Source organism: Fukomys damarensis, unplaced genomic scaffold (assembly GCF_012274545.1).
Source record: "Fukomys damarensis isolate Sample0158 unplaced genomic scaffold, DMR_v1.0_HiC HiC_scaffold_37, whole genome shotgun sequence".
Classification (NCBI taxonomy): Eukaryota; Metazoa; Chordata; class Mammalia; order Rodentia; family Bathyergidae; genus Fukomys; species Fukomys damarensis.
In genome coordinates this window covers 31,771,095-31,787,570 of record NW_022900949.1, presented here as the reverse complement: position 1 = coordinate 31,787,570, position 16,476 = coordinate 31,771,095, and the positions used below count along the sequence as shown (strand labels likewise).

Below are 16,476 nucleotides of genomic sequence, written 5' to 3'. Positions count from 1 at the left end.
CACCCTCACCCCGTATCCCAGGCTCCCCGCGCCCTCTCCACCCTCCCTGCTTCCAGTCCCCAAGATCCAAGATTAGAGCACTCGGTTCGGTGGGCATAAAAACCTCAGGCTACCCCCGCCGCTCTCGGATCCCGTCCCCCAATTCCACACTCCGATACGAACAGGGCGCGGATGTCCAGGGGACACCATGTTCTCACTATAGGAGTGCATCCCGCTCGCCGGCCAGCACTGTTCCCGGATTTGGGGTGGGGTTCCTGGAATCGGGTGCTCCCAGCAGCCTGGCCCCCCAGGAGTGCGGTGTAGCCTACCTAGAAAGTGAGGCTTCAGGAACCGCCCTGTCCTTGACCCTGTCCGGTACCCCAGCGCTAGGAGCCAGAAAGTTCCCGTGGCCGACAGCGTGCAGAGCACCAGCCAGCGCTGTCCTGGGCGCTGACCCCATCGAGTCATTTTCTCCTGGAATTAGTGCCTCCCGACCCCAAAGCCACCCTCTAAACACATCCCGAAAGAGACAGGAAGCCACCATCTTGGCTGTCCTGGGACCATATCCTGCTGGGCCGTGTGTGTGTGTGTGTGTGTGTGTGTGTGTGTGTGTGTGGTGGGTTTTTTCTTTTTAAAAATTTGTTTTAGTGAAAACAAGCCATTGTCTCTGGGGGAGGTGAGACTGGACTTTGGGGCCTGCCACCTGACAAAAGGGGAGGAGGGCCCAGCCTGGTGTAGACTCCAGGGTTGGGGTGCATGGGTCACCGTCCAGGTGGCAGCAGCACACCCCTTTGTGGACCAGGGTCACAGCACCACCCAGACCTGCTAGGGAAGGTCCCTCCTGCCTTGTGGCACTGCCCGAAAAGCCCAGGAGCCTTCACTCTTAATAAAACCCGCCTGATAACAATGGGAGTCTTTCTGCACTCCCACAGCTTCCTGCACAAGGCCTCCTGGGACCTGGGATGCAGGAGTCCTGGGGTCCTGGCAGGTTTGGTCCCAGGCAGCCTCGGCCCTTGGGCACAAGGGGTACAGGGTCCTGTGTTTGTCCCAGGCTCGTTTTAAGACTTGTGGGTGCCATGCTCTGAACTTCCTAGTCGTGTGGCTCAGTGGTTCACAGATTCTGTGGCATTAGTCTTAGAGCCACCATGCATGCAGGTGCAAGGGTTTGAGCATGTCACCTAACTGCTATGCCTCAGTTTCTTTATCCAAAAAGTGGGGATCCTTGCCGCTGAGCTCTTGTGCCGAAGCAGCAAAAGCACACCGGTGCCAAGGCCCATGTCTGTCACCAGCAGCAAGCCAGGGTTTATCAGGTGCTGATACTCATCAGATGCTGCTACCAAGTGTCCTGTCAGATCCACTCATTAGAGTTCAGTCCGATGGTGTCTTAGTTACTTTTGTGGTACTGAGACAAAATTTCCACCACCCAAAGTTGAAGGAGAAGAGGTTTATTTGGCTCACATTTTGTGGAGGTTTCAGTCCATAGTCGGCTGGCTCCAAGACAGAGTGGCATGGCAGAGGGGCATCGAAGAGCAGGCAGGCAGGAGGCAGCAAGCGACAAGCCCTCTTTCTGTCCCTTATATTTTATCCAGGCTACCCCCCTTAGGGCAGGTAACAGTCATACTCACGGCAGGGCATCCTTAATCCTGCGAGAATTATGCCAAACAAATCAGTGGACCAATTTCGAAATCACACACTCTTGATTCCAGCATCACACACCCTAGATCCAGCCACTTGCCAAAAGTCCCACCTATAACTGCTTGGGGCTTTGGAGGGACATTTGGATTCAAACCATAACAGATGGAGATGAGGGCTGTCACTGGGCCATTCTGTAGATTGGACCCTTGATTTTTTTTTTTTTTTTTGAGACAGGGTCTCACTGTGCAGTTCAGGCTGGCCTTGTACTCATGGTGTAGCCCAGGCTGACCTTCAACTCTAAGCAATCCACCTGCCTCAGCCTCCTGAGTGCTGGGATTACAGATGTGCGCCACCACACCCAGCAATACCAGATTTTTATGGTCCGTGGCTTAAGGAGGGCGTGAGACAGGCTGGAGAGCATAGTAGGTACACAGGAAATACTTGCTAGTTGACTCAGTTAGGCATTTGGTGTCTGCTATTTCCTCTGACTTCTCGTTGCTCCCGGTGAAAAAGGAAATATTGCCTACATTTCACCAAGGACACTGAGGCTCCCACAGGCAGCACAAGGTGCCCAGGTTACATAGCCAGCGTATGGCAGGCAGGTTTGGAGTCCAGGCTGTGCAGAGCTGGCTGGGCTCTCTGTGCTGCTTACCCTCTTCCCCATTGTGGATCGCAGGAGTCACCAGGCTTGGCCTGGACACTCCAGCGCATGCCAGGAATGACAGTTAAATCAAGATGCATGCAAGTGGCAGGTGAAATCGGAAGATGATTGGATTGGATAGTGGGGTGAGAACTTGTGGTGAGCAGCGGCTGGTACAGACTCGGGGGCATTGAAAGGCGAACCGAGAGTCTAAAGGGTGTCGCCAGCCCAGCAGAGCCTACTGACTGACCCATTCCTTTGCTCTGCACATGAGGAAATTGAGGCTGGGGGGGCGGGGCTAGCTCAACGTCACACTCAAGATAAGGGCAGAGCCCAGAGGGGCACTCAGGACTCCGAACTCCTTGTCCAGGGCTCCCCCAAACCCCATATAATTGAGCTTTCGAAAGAGGGAATGTGTGAGTGACAGCCATTTAATTAAAATGGGAAAAGCAAATATAAACTGGTAGCAGAAGGCTGGCAGGAGATGCTGTCTGTGTCCAGGGGCCATTAAAAATGTCTTCCTCCAGTCGCCTCGGCTCCCACATCTCCCATTATCTCTTGGCACCATGGCTGAAGGGTGTCGCCGTCCAAGTCACCCTGCATAGCATGTTGCCAGGAGGTCCTGGTCATGGACAATGAAGGTATGCATGGAGGCCTCAGGGGTGAGGAGTCCACACCACAGTGGGAGTCCGGAGAGCAGAGTTCCAGCCCCACTGTGCTGGGCTATCCTGTCACCACTGGCTCCTGAGGCCCAGCCTGCAGGATCGAGGGCCTCTGTACACGCTGTTCCCCCAGGGATGCTCTGCCAAGCCTCTGCCACCATGGAGATCCTTTCTTTGGGCATCTGGTTCCTGCTGGGGTGGGTGGGCAGAGCAGGGCTGGAAGCTGTCACCTGCTCTCTCCCGGTTTCCCTTGCACCCTGGCCAGGGCCTCTGGGCTCCCTTTCCCACTGTCTTCTCTGTGCTGATCTCGTTCTGGTCCACCTTCACCAGCTGCACATTGGCCCTGAACCCAGGGTCATGAGTGTCTACAGCTTCGACTCAGGCCAGCGCCCATTCTGGGTTCCCTTTACCAATCATCACCTGTCCAATATCCCCCATCCTTCACCTGGTGGAGCTCATGTCCCTTTCCGGGGCTCAGGTGACAGCTTCTTGCCTCCTTGCTCACTACACAGTGATTTCAGGGTAAAACCAGAGTCCTGCTTGAGCCCAGCACGCTGCATCATTCTGGGGTCCCTAACAGCACTCCCCAAGGCCCCGAGTCTGGCCTTGCTGGCCTCAGAGACCTTGAACACTCAGTGGCCAGCTTCCCTTGCTTCTCACCTGCCTCCAGTCCCCTCTCAGTGAGGCCGCCCTGGTCACACTGTTGACAGCCACACCCTGTCCCTTCTGAGCCCCTTGTCATCTGACTCCATGGTGACTGACCAACCCTACTGCCTCCCCAGAAGACCTTGATTTCCTCTTGCTGATGCTTCCAAGGAGTCTGAGGGGGGCTTGGTACACTACAGGCACTCAACCCGTTTCTCTGCCAGAACTGGACTGACGGAAACTGAGAGGCAGCACATCGAATCAGTGACTTGTCCCACAGCCTGTGAGTGCCCTGAGCCTGGACCCGGCAGTTCATACCTGCTGTCCATTCCAGCTTCTCAGACCTCAGTTTGCCTCTCTGCCTTACTAGACGCCAGGACCCCCGAATCTGTGCATAGAGGAAGCGGAAGAGGGTCCGAGCTGGATAGGGAAGCAGGGACCTTGATCCAAATCCAGGTGCTGCTACACCAGCCCCTGCACCCTGGACCTTTCCCACCCTGTTTCTTGACTTCAGGGCTCCAGAGCTGGACGCCAAGTGCCATGGTCCTCATGCTCCCCCAGGACCCAGATCAATCGCTCTGCTGGATGAAGGGTGAGGTTGGTGCTGAGCAGCCAGGTGACAGTCATTGTTCATGTCCTGTCGGCTCCTCGTCCACCTCCCGTGGTGCCCATGTGAAAAAGATGAGGAGTGAAGGTCTCCACCCCAGAGAATAATCTTACACAGCCCATGCCCGCCACGCGTGGTGGACAGCAGGGAGTCAGACCTGCATTCCATTTCCAGCAGCAAGAGTCGCTGGCTCTCTGTGAGCACCTGTGGGTCAGCACCTGAATTCATTTATTTATTGGTTTTGATTTTTCTGAGTCAAGGTCTTGCCATGTAGTCCAGGCTGGCCTTAAACTCACTGTGTAGCCCTGCTTGGCCTTGAACTCACTGCAGTCCTCCTGCCTCGGCCTCCTAAGTGCTGAAATCACAGGTGTGTGTCATCACGCACAGCCGGTGCCTTTAATATGTGTCCTTTTGTCTTCACAACAAGCTGTGGCAGGGAGCTGCCAGATTGCACCCATTTTGCACATAAGGAAACTGAGGCTCAAATCTGCAACTTCTAATAAGAGGCCCAGCCCCCAAAGCCCTGCTGTGCTGCTCCATACTGCCTGGCTGCTGGAGGACATCTTGCTCAAAGTCCACATGTTTGTTTTCTCCTGATGCTGCACAGATGTTCTTGACTGGCATGGAGACAGCTGGATGGGCCTGACTCCCTCACAGATTCTGGGCTGCATCTGGTTGTTGGACGGCCTGGCCAGTGCTGGTGGGGCAGGCGTCAGGTGGCTAGAAGTCTGCTCAGCTTCACCTCAGTGTCCTGCTGTCCACTCTTGGGTGCCACATCCTGTCCCAACCATCTCCCCACACTCCTGCCGCTGGGCACTCACAGACATCCCTTAGAGGTGTCCTGTAGAGGGCCATGTAGGGCCCAGACCCCGCTGTGCTGTGAGGCTGGCTGGTGCCACTGTAGCCCCCAGCATGTGGCCGGTCTGAACAGGATCCCAACCATCTCCCCACACTCCTCCCCCGCGGCACTCACAGACACCCCTTAGAGGTGTCCTTTAGAGGGCCATGTAGGGCCCAGACAACCCGCTGTGCTGTGAGGCTGGCTGGTGCCACTGTAGCCCCCAGCATGTGGCCGGTCTGAACAGGACGCATCACTAATATAAAGCACACAAGGGCTCCAGACTTGGTCCGGCTGAGGGACACGAAATGCCTCATTAATCAATGCAGGTGCTGATGATGGGTTCCTCTCCACCCCCGAGGGAGGAGAGCCCCGCAAACCCATCGAGAGCGGGAAATGCTGCAGGTAGAGAATACTCTCTGCGTGCCTGGCCTGCTGAGCCCCACCCCTAGAACGTGCTCACAAAGCCTACACTCGCCTGCATCTGGGCAAAATCCCCTAACACGAAGCCTGTTGCTAAAATAAAGTGTGGAACATAGCTTGTAACTTAGAGAATTCCACACCAGAGTAAAAAGCAGCGTAAAGTGAGAGATATTACATCGAGCCAGGTATGCACAGTCCAAATCTGTTGTCCTAGCACTGGGGAGGCTGAGGCAGGAGACCCTTCCCGTCTGCAGATGGGTCACTGCCACATGTGTCATCTGCACCCCGTCCCACCATCTGCTGTGACCAACAGGGAAGGGGTGTCTTGGGCCTCTACACACCAGCCAGTACCACCTCACCCCTCTAGGACAGCTGTGTACCCTGCCATAAGTGCAGACACGTTGGGGGGCCCAGCCTGGAAACCCGAGAGCCCACATATGGCTCCACGGGACCGGGCTCCTTCTGGTCTCTGCTCCCCAGGTCATGTGCCCACGCTGGTCACCTTGTCATGGACATCCATGGCTGCAAAGGCAGTGGCTGCAGACTCCACCCTCGAGGGGTTAGGGGGTGGTCTTGAGTCCCTGGGAATGTGGTGATTGGACACTGTGGAGGCGCAGGTTTCATCCCCATGGTTTTCATTAGCGGCTGGCTCTGCACCCTCTTGTTTGTTGAGTGACTTTAGGAGTTAAGGAAAGCTAAGCTTGAGACAAAATGTGAGTGAAGGGTCACAGCAGCGGGGAGTGGGTGAAAATCGGGCTTATTGTGTTTCTCTCTTTTTCTGTTTCACCCAGCAGATTCTCCCAAGCCTCCTGTTGCTCCCAAGCCAAAGACAACGGCCCCCAATTTCCCTGCCTCTCCCAGGCCCGAGGGTCTGCACAGCCCCGGTCCCATGTCCCGGGGCCCCAAGCCACCCCTGGCACCCAAGCCCAGGCTGGCGGGCCCCGTGGAGTGCAGACCTGGGACGCACATCAACCACCGGCTCTCCAAGTGCAGCAACGGCCAGCTGCCATGTGAGGCCGGGGCCTCCCCCAACCCCAAGTCCTCTGGGTATGAGACAGACGAGGACAGTTTCCCAGGCCCTCGGGCTGCACCAGAAGAGGATGCAGCCGAGGACACTGGCAGTGCAGGGGAGGAGGCCTGTGTGGACGGAGGCGCCGAGGACACAGGAGACAGCCGCGACAGGACACCCTCAGCTGAAGAAGGAAGGGAAGGCCCAGGGGATGATGAGGAGGAGGATGGCAGCCACAACTCGGAATCAGGGGCACTGCTGCCTACGGGTGAGGAGGAGGAGGAACCAGGGGGAAGACTCGGCCTGTGTGACCTGAAGGACAGCCAGCACGAGGCCCCCGGGACCCACGAGGACACTGGGCTGCCTGGGGACACTGCAGAGGTGGACGAGGATGGTGCGGAGAGCTGTGGCCACGCAGAGCCGGACAGCAGACAGGACGAGGACAAGGCCAGTGAGGAGCCCGGTGAGCATGAGCAGCCCAAGTGCGAGGAGCCCCCTGAGTGCGAGGAGCCCCCTGAGCACGAGGAGCTCCCTGAGTGTGAGGAGCCCCCTGAGCGTGAGGAGCCCCCTGAGCGCGAGGAGCCCCCTGAGTGCGAGGAGCCCCCTGAGCACGAGGAGCTCCCTGAGTGTGAGGAGCCCCCTGAGCGTGAGGAGCCCCCTGAGCGCGAGGAGCCCCCTGAGTGCGAGGAGCCCCCTGAGCACGAGGGGCCCCCTGAGTGCGAGGAGCCCCCTGAGCACGAGGAGCCCCCTGAGCGCGAGGAGCCCCCTGAGCGTGAGGAGCTGGCTACCCATGCCCAGGAGCCCATGCCAGCCGCAGAGGACCTCAGCGTCCCCGAGGAGCAGAGCAAGGACATACAGGTTGGCCAGGATGAGCCTGACGGGATGGCTGCCCAGGACAGGGGAGGCCCTGGAGCCAGTGAGGACCCTGTGCCAGCTGAGCCGCCTGAGGACAGCTGCCAGATCATCCCTTTTGAGAGCAGCAGTGTAGAGGACCTGGTGGCATCCCTCACTGGGAGCCCCTACGAGCTCTTTCCTACCGAGAGCACCTCCTTCTGTGGTGACAGCTGTCTCCCTGTCACACCTGCGGATGGCTTGGAATTGGAGCCACACCCCGAGTGGGGCATCCGCAGCACAGGGACTGCAGGTGGCCAGCAAGGTGGAGTTGGGGAGGTACCCACTGTCCCCAACGTAGTTGTTCTGCCAGAGGACAAGGGTGCCACAGACACAGCACATAGTGTCCCCTGCGTGACAGAGTCAGCGGAAGATGCAGACTCTGACTCCGAGGGCGCCCTGGTGCCTGGGGACAGAAGGAATGTCGTCCCCTGGGCCTGGCCCCACTCCGGGAAGGTGGCTGGCTGCGTCCCAGAGACAGTTCCTGAAGAATCAGGCCCTGAAGCCGGGTCCTTGGCTATGGGCATCACCAAGGAGGAGGGAAGGCCAGAGCTGCCCTCCGAGGCCAGCTGGGCCCTGCACCCACGCTCTTTCTCTGTGGAGGGCCGAGAGCCACCAGGGGTCACAAGCCGGGAGCCCCAGGGCACCGGGCTGGACCTGCGCCGCATGAAGAGGAAGGAGGACAACCTGTCACTGCCCTGTGTGATAGGCTCCTCCGGCAGCTTCTCCCAGAGCAAGCACCTGCCGTCCAGCGGAACCTCGACACCCTGCTCGCTGGTGGACATCCCGCCACCATTCGACCTAGCCTGTGTCACCAAAAGGCCAGTCACCAAGAGCTTCCCATCGCTGCTGCTGGACAGCGAGGCCCCAGACAAAGCCACCAAGAAGAAAAAGTCATCCTTCAAGCGCTTCCTGGCGCTGACCTTCCGGAGGAAGGCAGACAGCAAGGCGCATGCAGATGCTGGCCCGACCTCTTCCCGATCCTCATCTGAGTCCAGCTACCACGGGCCTTGCCGCCTCCTGGACAGTGACCGTCGGAGCCTGGGCAGCTCCCCACAGCTCAGAGCCCAGGTCGGGAAGCTTCGGGCCCCCGAGTCGCCTGTGTCGCTGCTCTTCTCCAGGGACGGCAGGAGGAGGGGCATCCCCTTCAGCAGGACGGTGTCCAGGGTGGAGTCCTTCGAGGACCGCTCACGGCCGCCCTTCCTGCCACTGCCGCTGACCAAGCCACGCTCCATCTCTTTCCCCAACGCTGACACGTCTGACTATGAGAACATCCCCGCCCTGAGCTCTGACTATGAGAATATCCAGCTTCCACCGCGGAGGCCGGCCAGGCCCGGCACGTTCACCAAACTCTTCGAGGAGCAGAGCCGGGCCTTGTCAGCAGCCAACGAGAATGATGGCTATGTGGACATGAGCAGCTTCAGCGCCTTTGACGTCAGGCCACAGGGCGCGGAGCCTGAGGCCGAGAGGTATGTCCTTCCACCCACCACGCAAGGCCCAGTGGTGGCTGGGGTGCAGGGCATGGGCAGCGTGTGGGGTGACTTTCCCTGCCTGAGCCTCACTTAGGCCACAGGCCAGAGTGTCTGAGGACAGAGTAGATTTTCTATGTGAAAGTGGTATACACAAACGCCATATTTTGTGCAAATGCAGTTTGTTGTTGTTTCTTGAGACAGGATCTTGCTATGTAGCCCGGGCTGGCCTTGAACTCACTATGTAGCCCAGGTACCCTTGAACTTGCAGCATTCATCCTACCTGAGCTTTCCAGGAGCTGAGATGACAGGTGTGCACACTATACCTGGGAGATGAGATTTTGGGGGCTACACCTCATGTGCTACGTAGATGCCTGGCTCTTTGTCTCTGGGAAAGTACTTGAGGGAAGTTTCTGGAATTCTGCCAAAGTAGGTACATCTCCCCTCAGGATCTGGCCCAGGGTGAGCGTGACACCTTCCATTGTATCACACACACCGCATGCAGCGGAAAGGCGCAGAGGGCTTCAGACTTGGGCCCTGGGGACTTTGAGAGCTGACCCACCTGCTTGTTGTGGACAGGGTCACTGTGGAGGTGCAGGACACCAAGGCACTGACGGGGAAGGCGCAATGCCCATCCCAGGTTCAGGACTGGAGCTTGCTGCTCCCGGCATGGTGGGTGCAGCTCACCTTGGACCTCCAAGATCTTTAGGGCACCGCCCTGGATGGGCACAGCAGAGACATGGAGTGATGAGGGGCTCGGCCCAGGTTCCTGGGGACTCCCAAGGCTCCATGGGTTGTGTGGGCGAGGAGGACCCATGACCAGCACTGCCGTGGCTGCAGTATAGAGTAGGTGGGGTCAGCCTGGCTCCAACTCTCTGCCCCAAGTCCAGGCGAGGGCACTGACCACGCCTCCCAGGACCAAAGGCCATGTTTGACCGAGGGCGTGTGGGGCTTGAGCCGTGGAGCTGGGTAAGCTGGAGGGGAGGGAGCCACTGTACCCGGGACTTTGGAAGGGTCCAGAGAGATCTGTGTGTGGTGAAAACAGCACCCAGCTCTGGAGTGGCCACACCTCATGCTGGGACCCAGAGGACACAGCCACAACCCGGCCTCATGCCAGTGGCCCCTGGGTCTGTGCTTGTCATTCCAAGCCACAGGGGACTCGGTGTGAGGCCCAGGCTGTCCCCTGTGATGCCCTCTCCCCCATGATGGCTCTTCCCTCATCTCACCTTTTGGATAATGAAGCTTTGAAAAAGGGGAATTGCCTACTGTAGAACCACAGGACTTCACAGCTGAAGGGAGTGTCTGATATCATTCAGTCTTCCTATGGAGGAGAAAATGGGGCACAGAGGAAGTTAGGACTCAGATGTGTTAGCTTTTCATTCATGGACTTGCAGTGAATTACATCAAAGGATGCCAGGTCTGGTTGTACAGACCTGTGTACTATACAACCCCAAAGGCAACTCCTTTCATCCTTATCTTTGTCACTTTCCTATTACTGGGACAAAATACCTGACACTCACAACCTGTTGGAGGAGAGGGTTATTTGAGCTCAGACGCTTCAGTGGGTTCTGTCTGTGGTCAGCTGGTTCCCAGGCAGGAATGGTGCAGAGCTGCTTGTGTCGCGGCAGCCAGGAAGCAGAGAGAACAGGAGGAGCTTGGGGGGAAAGGCCGTGACCCCAGGACTACCTCTAAGCCGGCCGCACCTGGGAACGGCACAGACAGCCAAGCAAGTGTGGGTGCTGAGTCTGGCCCTCTGCGGGCTCCAGTTGTGTCTTGCATTTGCTCACAGCTGAACCGCAGTGCCAGGTTGCAGCCAGGTATGGTGATGCACACCTCTATCCCAGCACTATGGGAGGCTAAGGCAGGAGCTCTCAAGCTCCAGCCCAGCGCGGGCAACTTAGTGAGTTAGCAAATACTGAAAAAAATAAAATGAAGGCAGCACCCCTGCTTCACTCCAAGACTGTTTTGCCGAGGGCCAGGCTGACTGGGAAAGACCATGTCCTGGTACAGCAGGAGGGGCAAAGCATCCTTCTGCTTGCTTGTAGGTGGGGGGAAGGAAGTCCTTGGTGGGCAGGCAGGCTCAGGTCTGGGCAGCAAGGTGCTGCTGGGGACTCTGTGCCCACCCACATAGGAGGGTGCTGTGAGGCTGAGGCTGCACCCACAGGTGCTGGCTGGGTGGGCATGGTTCCTTCCTCCTCGGGAGGGTTAGACAAGCCGAAGTCAACCTCAACAGCCCTGGAGCTAGAGCCTGGGTCCCATGCATCCTGTGGGCCTTGGGCAGGGCTGGCTGCATCTCCCTCTCTGTGAGATGCTTGTGGCCTGCAGTTCCCCACCACACTACTCCTGTAACACTCTTCAGGACCTCCTGGGTGTCTTTCTTTAATCATCTCATCAGTTGTCCCTTGTCTTAAATGCACACAAAGGAAACTTCATGTCCGTATGGGAAAATGGAATAGCAGTATCAGTCACCATGAGCAGAAGGCACTTAGGAAAACAAAATACAGAAAAAAATGGAGCAGCGTGGCCGCAGCAGGGCTTGGGGTTAGCATGTGCCGGCTGACGTCTGGTGATCACAGGCCTTGAAGATGTCCAGCTCCTCTGGACTCTCTGCCCAACCCCATCAGAGGACTGCAGGAGGAGAAGGACGTTTAAACACAAGTCCTTTCCACTGAACAGAGCCACAGAACCCAAGGTCCCTTAGGGACCCCTATACAGGGGCAGGCAGTTCAGAGGCTAATAGATCATGTTTCCTCTCTGCAGTTTCTTCCTTCCAGATGTGTGCACAAAGGTAGGAGCATTTCAGTAGCTACAATATTAATAATCTTTTATTTTAAAAACTAAGCTGGGGCCGGGGATTTAGCTCAGTGGTTCTAGCTCCTGCCTCGCAAGCACGAGGACCTGAGTTCGATCCCAGTACCAAAAAAAAATTAAGCTGGGCATGTTGATGAACATCTGTCATCCCAGCACCCAAGAGGCTGAGGCAGGAGGATCACTGTGAGTTCAAGGCCAGCCTGTGCTCCATAGTGAGTTCAAAGCCAACCTGGGTTACATAGCAAGACTCTGTCTCAAAAAAAAAAAAAAATTGTTATCTATGTTCATTTTACATGATATACAAAAACCAAAAAAAAGTTATCTTTTAGTCTAAAATACATCCTCAAATAATCTTATTTTCCTTAAATTGACCTTTGTGCAAAAATAAAAGTTTTTTTTTTTTTTTGCAGAGATCTAGCTTAGCACCCTCACTTTTTTTGTTGTTGTTGTTGTTTTGTTTTTTGAGACAGGGTCTCACTATGTACTTGAGGCTGACCTGGAACTCACTGTGTAGCCCAGGCTGGTCTCGAACTCACAGCAATCCTCCTGCCTCAGCCTCCTGAATGCTGGGATTACAGTTGTGTGCCACCACGCCTGGCTAGCACCCTCACTTTGCACACAGGAACTGTGGTGTCCCATGGGGAGGGGTTGGTCTTCACTCTTAGTGTCTAGGGGACCTGGCAGGTTTGGCTGCCTGCTTGAAGCCAGAGAGGAACCAGGCTTAGTCAGCACCTGTGACTACATGGCCTGGGTCCTCATCACCAACCTAGTGAACGCCCAGGTCTCACAGGCACTGCGTGAACCTTTCCTGACCTTGCCTGGTGATCAGCAGGGACCCTGAGCCACTGCTGCTTTGTTCTGAACCCTCAGATGCCCTGGGAAGTGCATTCCTCAGTGATGTCCCTGCCACCGTCCCTGTTGTTAATGTGTGTCATCCTGACACACCCGCTTGCTGTCATGCTTACAGGTGATCAGGTTCTCATGGCCAGGTACAGAGGCCTGGGACAGTGCCTGCCTCTCTGCATGTGTCCATGTCACCACATGACAATCATCCTGCCTTGTGTTGTTGAGGTGCATGAGTCAGGACAGCGAGTGAGGGGCAGCCGTGAGCGTCAGCTGGCATCAGGGTGCCAGCAAGGTCAATGGGTACAGGGTTTGATTCTGGGGACAGAGTATGGGAGGGAGAATGCGGCCCCTTGCACCGTGGAGATATCTCTCTGTCTCTGTCTCTCTGTCTTTGTGTCTGATCTGTGTCTTTTGATTTCTGTCTCTGTGTCTGGGTCTCTCTGTCTCTCTGTCTCTGTTTTTGTTTCTGCCTGTTGTCTGTTTCTCTCTGCCTGTGTCTGTGTTTCTGTCTTATGTCCAGTGAGTGGCCAGACTAGAACTCGAGCCTGGCTGCCTCTCTGTCCAGCGTGGTCTCCCTGACACCCTGTTCCATGGCAGGGGACACCACATTATGTGGGTGTCTTCCTGGCACGGTTAGGGGTGGGGGCACAGCACCCCAATGTGCTGGTGTGGTCTTTGATCCCAGGGCTCAAGGGAATGCAGGAAGATGTGTCCCTCTGTCCAACTGCTTCAGGAAACACGGTGTTTTCTGAAGTCATTCCCTGTGTAGACAGTGAAACCCTCTCTTGCTTCTTATCAACTGTAGACAATGCAGCAGGAAACATTCGTGTTCACCATGGAAGGAGGTGACCTGTGGCCGGAGTTCGAGGCTTCTGTGTACACGTGCAGGCCCCGGCCAGGCCCCACGTGGCACGGTCCCCTGCAGGCTTCTCTGTGTCCAAGTTGCAGCCCAGGAGCCAGGTCTCTGTCTGTAGCAGCCTGGTGTTGTCCTGTTATTATTATGTTTCTGACAGATGAACTCCCACAGAGCTCTCATTAAGCCTCTCGGAGAGGACCTGGAGCCGCCGTAAAGATGATTGTTATCTCAGCAGTGTCACCCTGGACACGTGTGGCTGTAGGTCTTGTTGAAATTGAGTGATGGGGAAATTTGATTTTTAATTTTCTTGCTTAAAATAAGACCATCTGCAGCTGTTTCTCTTAGCAATAATTTTTAATTAAATGCAATAAAATGCACGAGGAAGGACCCTAATAAGAAACCGTGTTAGGAACCCTCACAGCTACACCACCTGCCTGAGCTGCGGGGAGACCACCAACCAGTTTGTTTTCTTTGTGACTTGCAGAGCTGTGAGGGGACAGAGAAACCCCAGGGACATGTTCATCACAAGAGGTTTCACCTCTACAGAATCGGGGCTCCTCATGGGAGGTGAGGCCAATCCTTGCTGATAGAAGGTGGCCCGGCTTGGGGACACTCAAGGACACACAGCACAGGTTCCCGCAGCAGGGCAGGCAGGCTTTGTTGCAAGGTGCAGAGGTTCCCTGTCTGTGCCTGCTGGTCTCTGCCTGCCGAGTGGGACAAGCGTGTCCCGGGAGCTTTGGCTGGAGAGGAGGTCACCGAGTCCCAGGTGTCCCTGCAGTTCTCATCACCAAGGGCTCTGGGGCTCGGGGTGGCCAGTGAGGTCCTTGTCCCCCAAGCTGAGGTTCTCAGGGAGAAGCAGTGGTGAGGTGGCTGTGGCCTGTGGAGGAGGAGACACAGCAGTGCGTCTCAGGAAAGGTGGTCAGGGCAACCGCTTAGAGGAGGAGGTTCGGAAGGAACCTGTGAGTAGCTTCCTCAGGGGAGTGGCAGGACAGAGGCTGGAGGCTGGCAGGGCTTGCAGGGGCACAGGAAGTGAGGTGGCAGCAGGGCTGTTCTGAGGGGCTGCTCTGACTTCATTGGGCCCAGAGGGTGGCCCTGGGATCCGTGATGGGTTGGATCTGCACTGGCCCCAGAGCCCCAGAGCAGGTATGCCACCTGCCCAGCCCCAGCTGGGTGCTCCTGGGAAGTGGTAGCCTTCGGAGAGTCCTCAGTCACTGGGGCTGGGGCCTGAGGCGGGGCGGGGGGACATGGCCCCACACTCTTCCCCTCTACTCCAGGCCCATGGTGAGTGAGCCCCTACATGTGCTGCACATCCCAAACACAGTCCCAGTGACTGGGACGGACCATCTTCCCGGGGACAGTCCTGGCATTTGTCACCATAACAGAAAGGCGACTCACAGCAGACCTGGACTGTTTCAAGGACCTGAGTTCCTCAGACCCTCACACCGACTTCACATTCAGGGTCAGATATGGCAAGGAGCTGCAACCCCCCCTGGCTCCAGGGGGAAGGGTTGGGTCTCAAGTCCTTGGGGCCTTCAGTGACCAGGTCTTGAGTGCCAGGGACCCGGGCCTCCGAGTGCTCTCTACCAAGGCAGTAGTGGCCCAGGGGACAGGAAGGAGGAGCCTGGCCTGACCCCACAAGGGAAGGGAGGACTTAGGCACCCTTGGACTTCTGCTTCCTGTGAGAATCAGGTCCTCCGCAAGCGGCAAGAGCTATGGAAGGTTTGCAGCTAGCTGGGTGGGTACAACGGAGAGAAGGAAGCTGCCCAGAAAGGCGCCTGGACAGCAGGGCTGTGTGGCCAGCGGGTGTCATGTGGTAGACTCCCAGCCGGGCTGCAGGAGGAAGAAGAGGGCTTCGCAAGCCACTTTCCTCTGAACCCCAAGTTTCTAATGAGGGTCACAGGTCAAACCTCACAGACGCAGCCTCAGACTCATCAGTGACACAGCAGGAGGCATCATGCACACGCAGAGCACCAGGGTCTCGGGGAGCCCTTTACACCCGCAGCTCACTCAGTCCCGCAGCGCTGACTGAGGTCCCTGCGCCATTTCTGTTTTTAATGGGTGGTGAGGCTGGGGTCCCAGGAGGTTAAGTGATTTCCCAAAGATGACAGCTGCTTTGAGGGGAGCAGGATTTGACCCTACAGGGCACACACTCGAACCCATGCCTCCTGCGCACTGCAGCTTCCACTCCCACTCCCTGGGTCTCTGTCGTCACATAGCCTTCTTGACCTACTTCCCACTAAGTGTAAGAACGGGACACGTGGGAAGCCACACTCACACCCGGCCTCCGGCTGGAAGCTGTCCCAGCTTTTCCCTCGCTGGGAAAGGATCCTGTTAAGGCAGAAAGTCTGAGGTCTATGGGTACCAGGCGTGGGGAGCCAGGAGCAGCCGTACCCACCCACCCTTCCCTCCTCAGCCCGGCTGGGCCATGATGCTGGGACTGGCTGCCCATATGTCCCATAGACTGGGAAAGGTAGAGACTGCATGAGGGCAGCACTCTTAAGAAGGACATGGCCAAGATGAGGAAGGACACAGGACAAGGAAACTGCGGCCCAAGGCAGGGATGTGATTTGCCTAAGACCCCTCTGGTAGCAGAAGGAAAAGCTGGCGCCAGGCCTGGTGGCGCATGCCTATAATCCTTGCACTAGGGAGGCTGAGACAGGAGGATACTGAGTTAGAGACCAACTTGGGCTACACAGCAAGACTATGTCTCAGAAAAAAAAAGGAGAAGCTGGGAATTGCATGGGGATCTACTTGACTGCTTGGCCCAGCATTCTCTTACTGCCTGTGCTGCTCCACACTTGCTGGGCCTTCCCTGCCCTTGAGGTCACACTCCACCTGGCCCCCCAGGCTGATCACTCATCCTGTGTGCCCCCTATCCTTGGCCACCAACAGTGACTCCGGCTCCTGACAGCCTGTTACCTCAACTGCATATGACCGTGACCTTGGCAGGCATCCGCCACCCTCATGTGTGGAGAGAAAGATTCTTGTCACCCTCCGGCATGTCCCAGCGTCTCCTGCACAATAGCTTTGTCCATCTGTCAGGCCTGGGGCACAGGCCTCGGAGGGCCGCTCCTGAGAGACGTGCAGGTGGCAAGCTGGCTGGAAACTGGCATTAGGGCTTTAAGTCCTGCCTTTCTTATTGTCATCTAGGCTCCATCGTCTGGC

General features: G+C 56.8%; 1 protein-coding gene across 1 annotated transcript in view; it reads left to right on the top strand.

The window, feature by feature from the left end:
• Positions 1-6,223: 6,223 nt before the first annotated feature.
• Positions 6,224-16,476, top strand: part of Fgd5 (FYVE, RhoGEF and PH domain containing 5) — a 58,069-nt gene continuing 47,816 nt past the window's right edge. Inside the window, exon 1 of the mRNA XM_033759673.1 lies at positions 6,224-8,798. Within this exon, the coding sequence (XP_033615564.1) occupies positions 6,319-8,798 (2,480 nt within the window). The 5' untranslated portion in view covers positions 6,224-6,318. The remainder of the gene's footprint in view (positions 8,799-16,476) is intronic.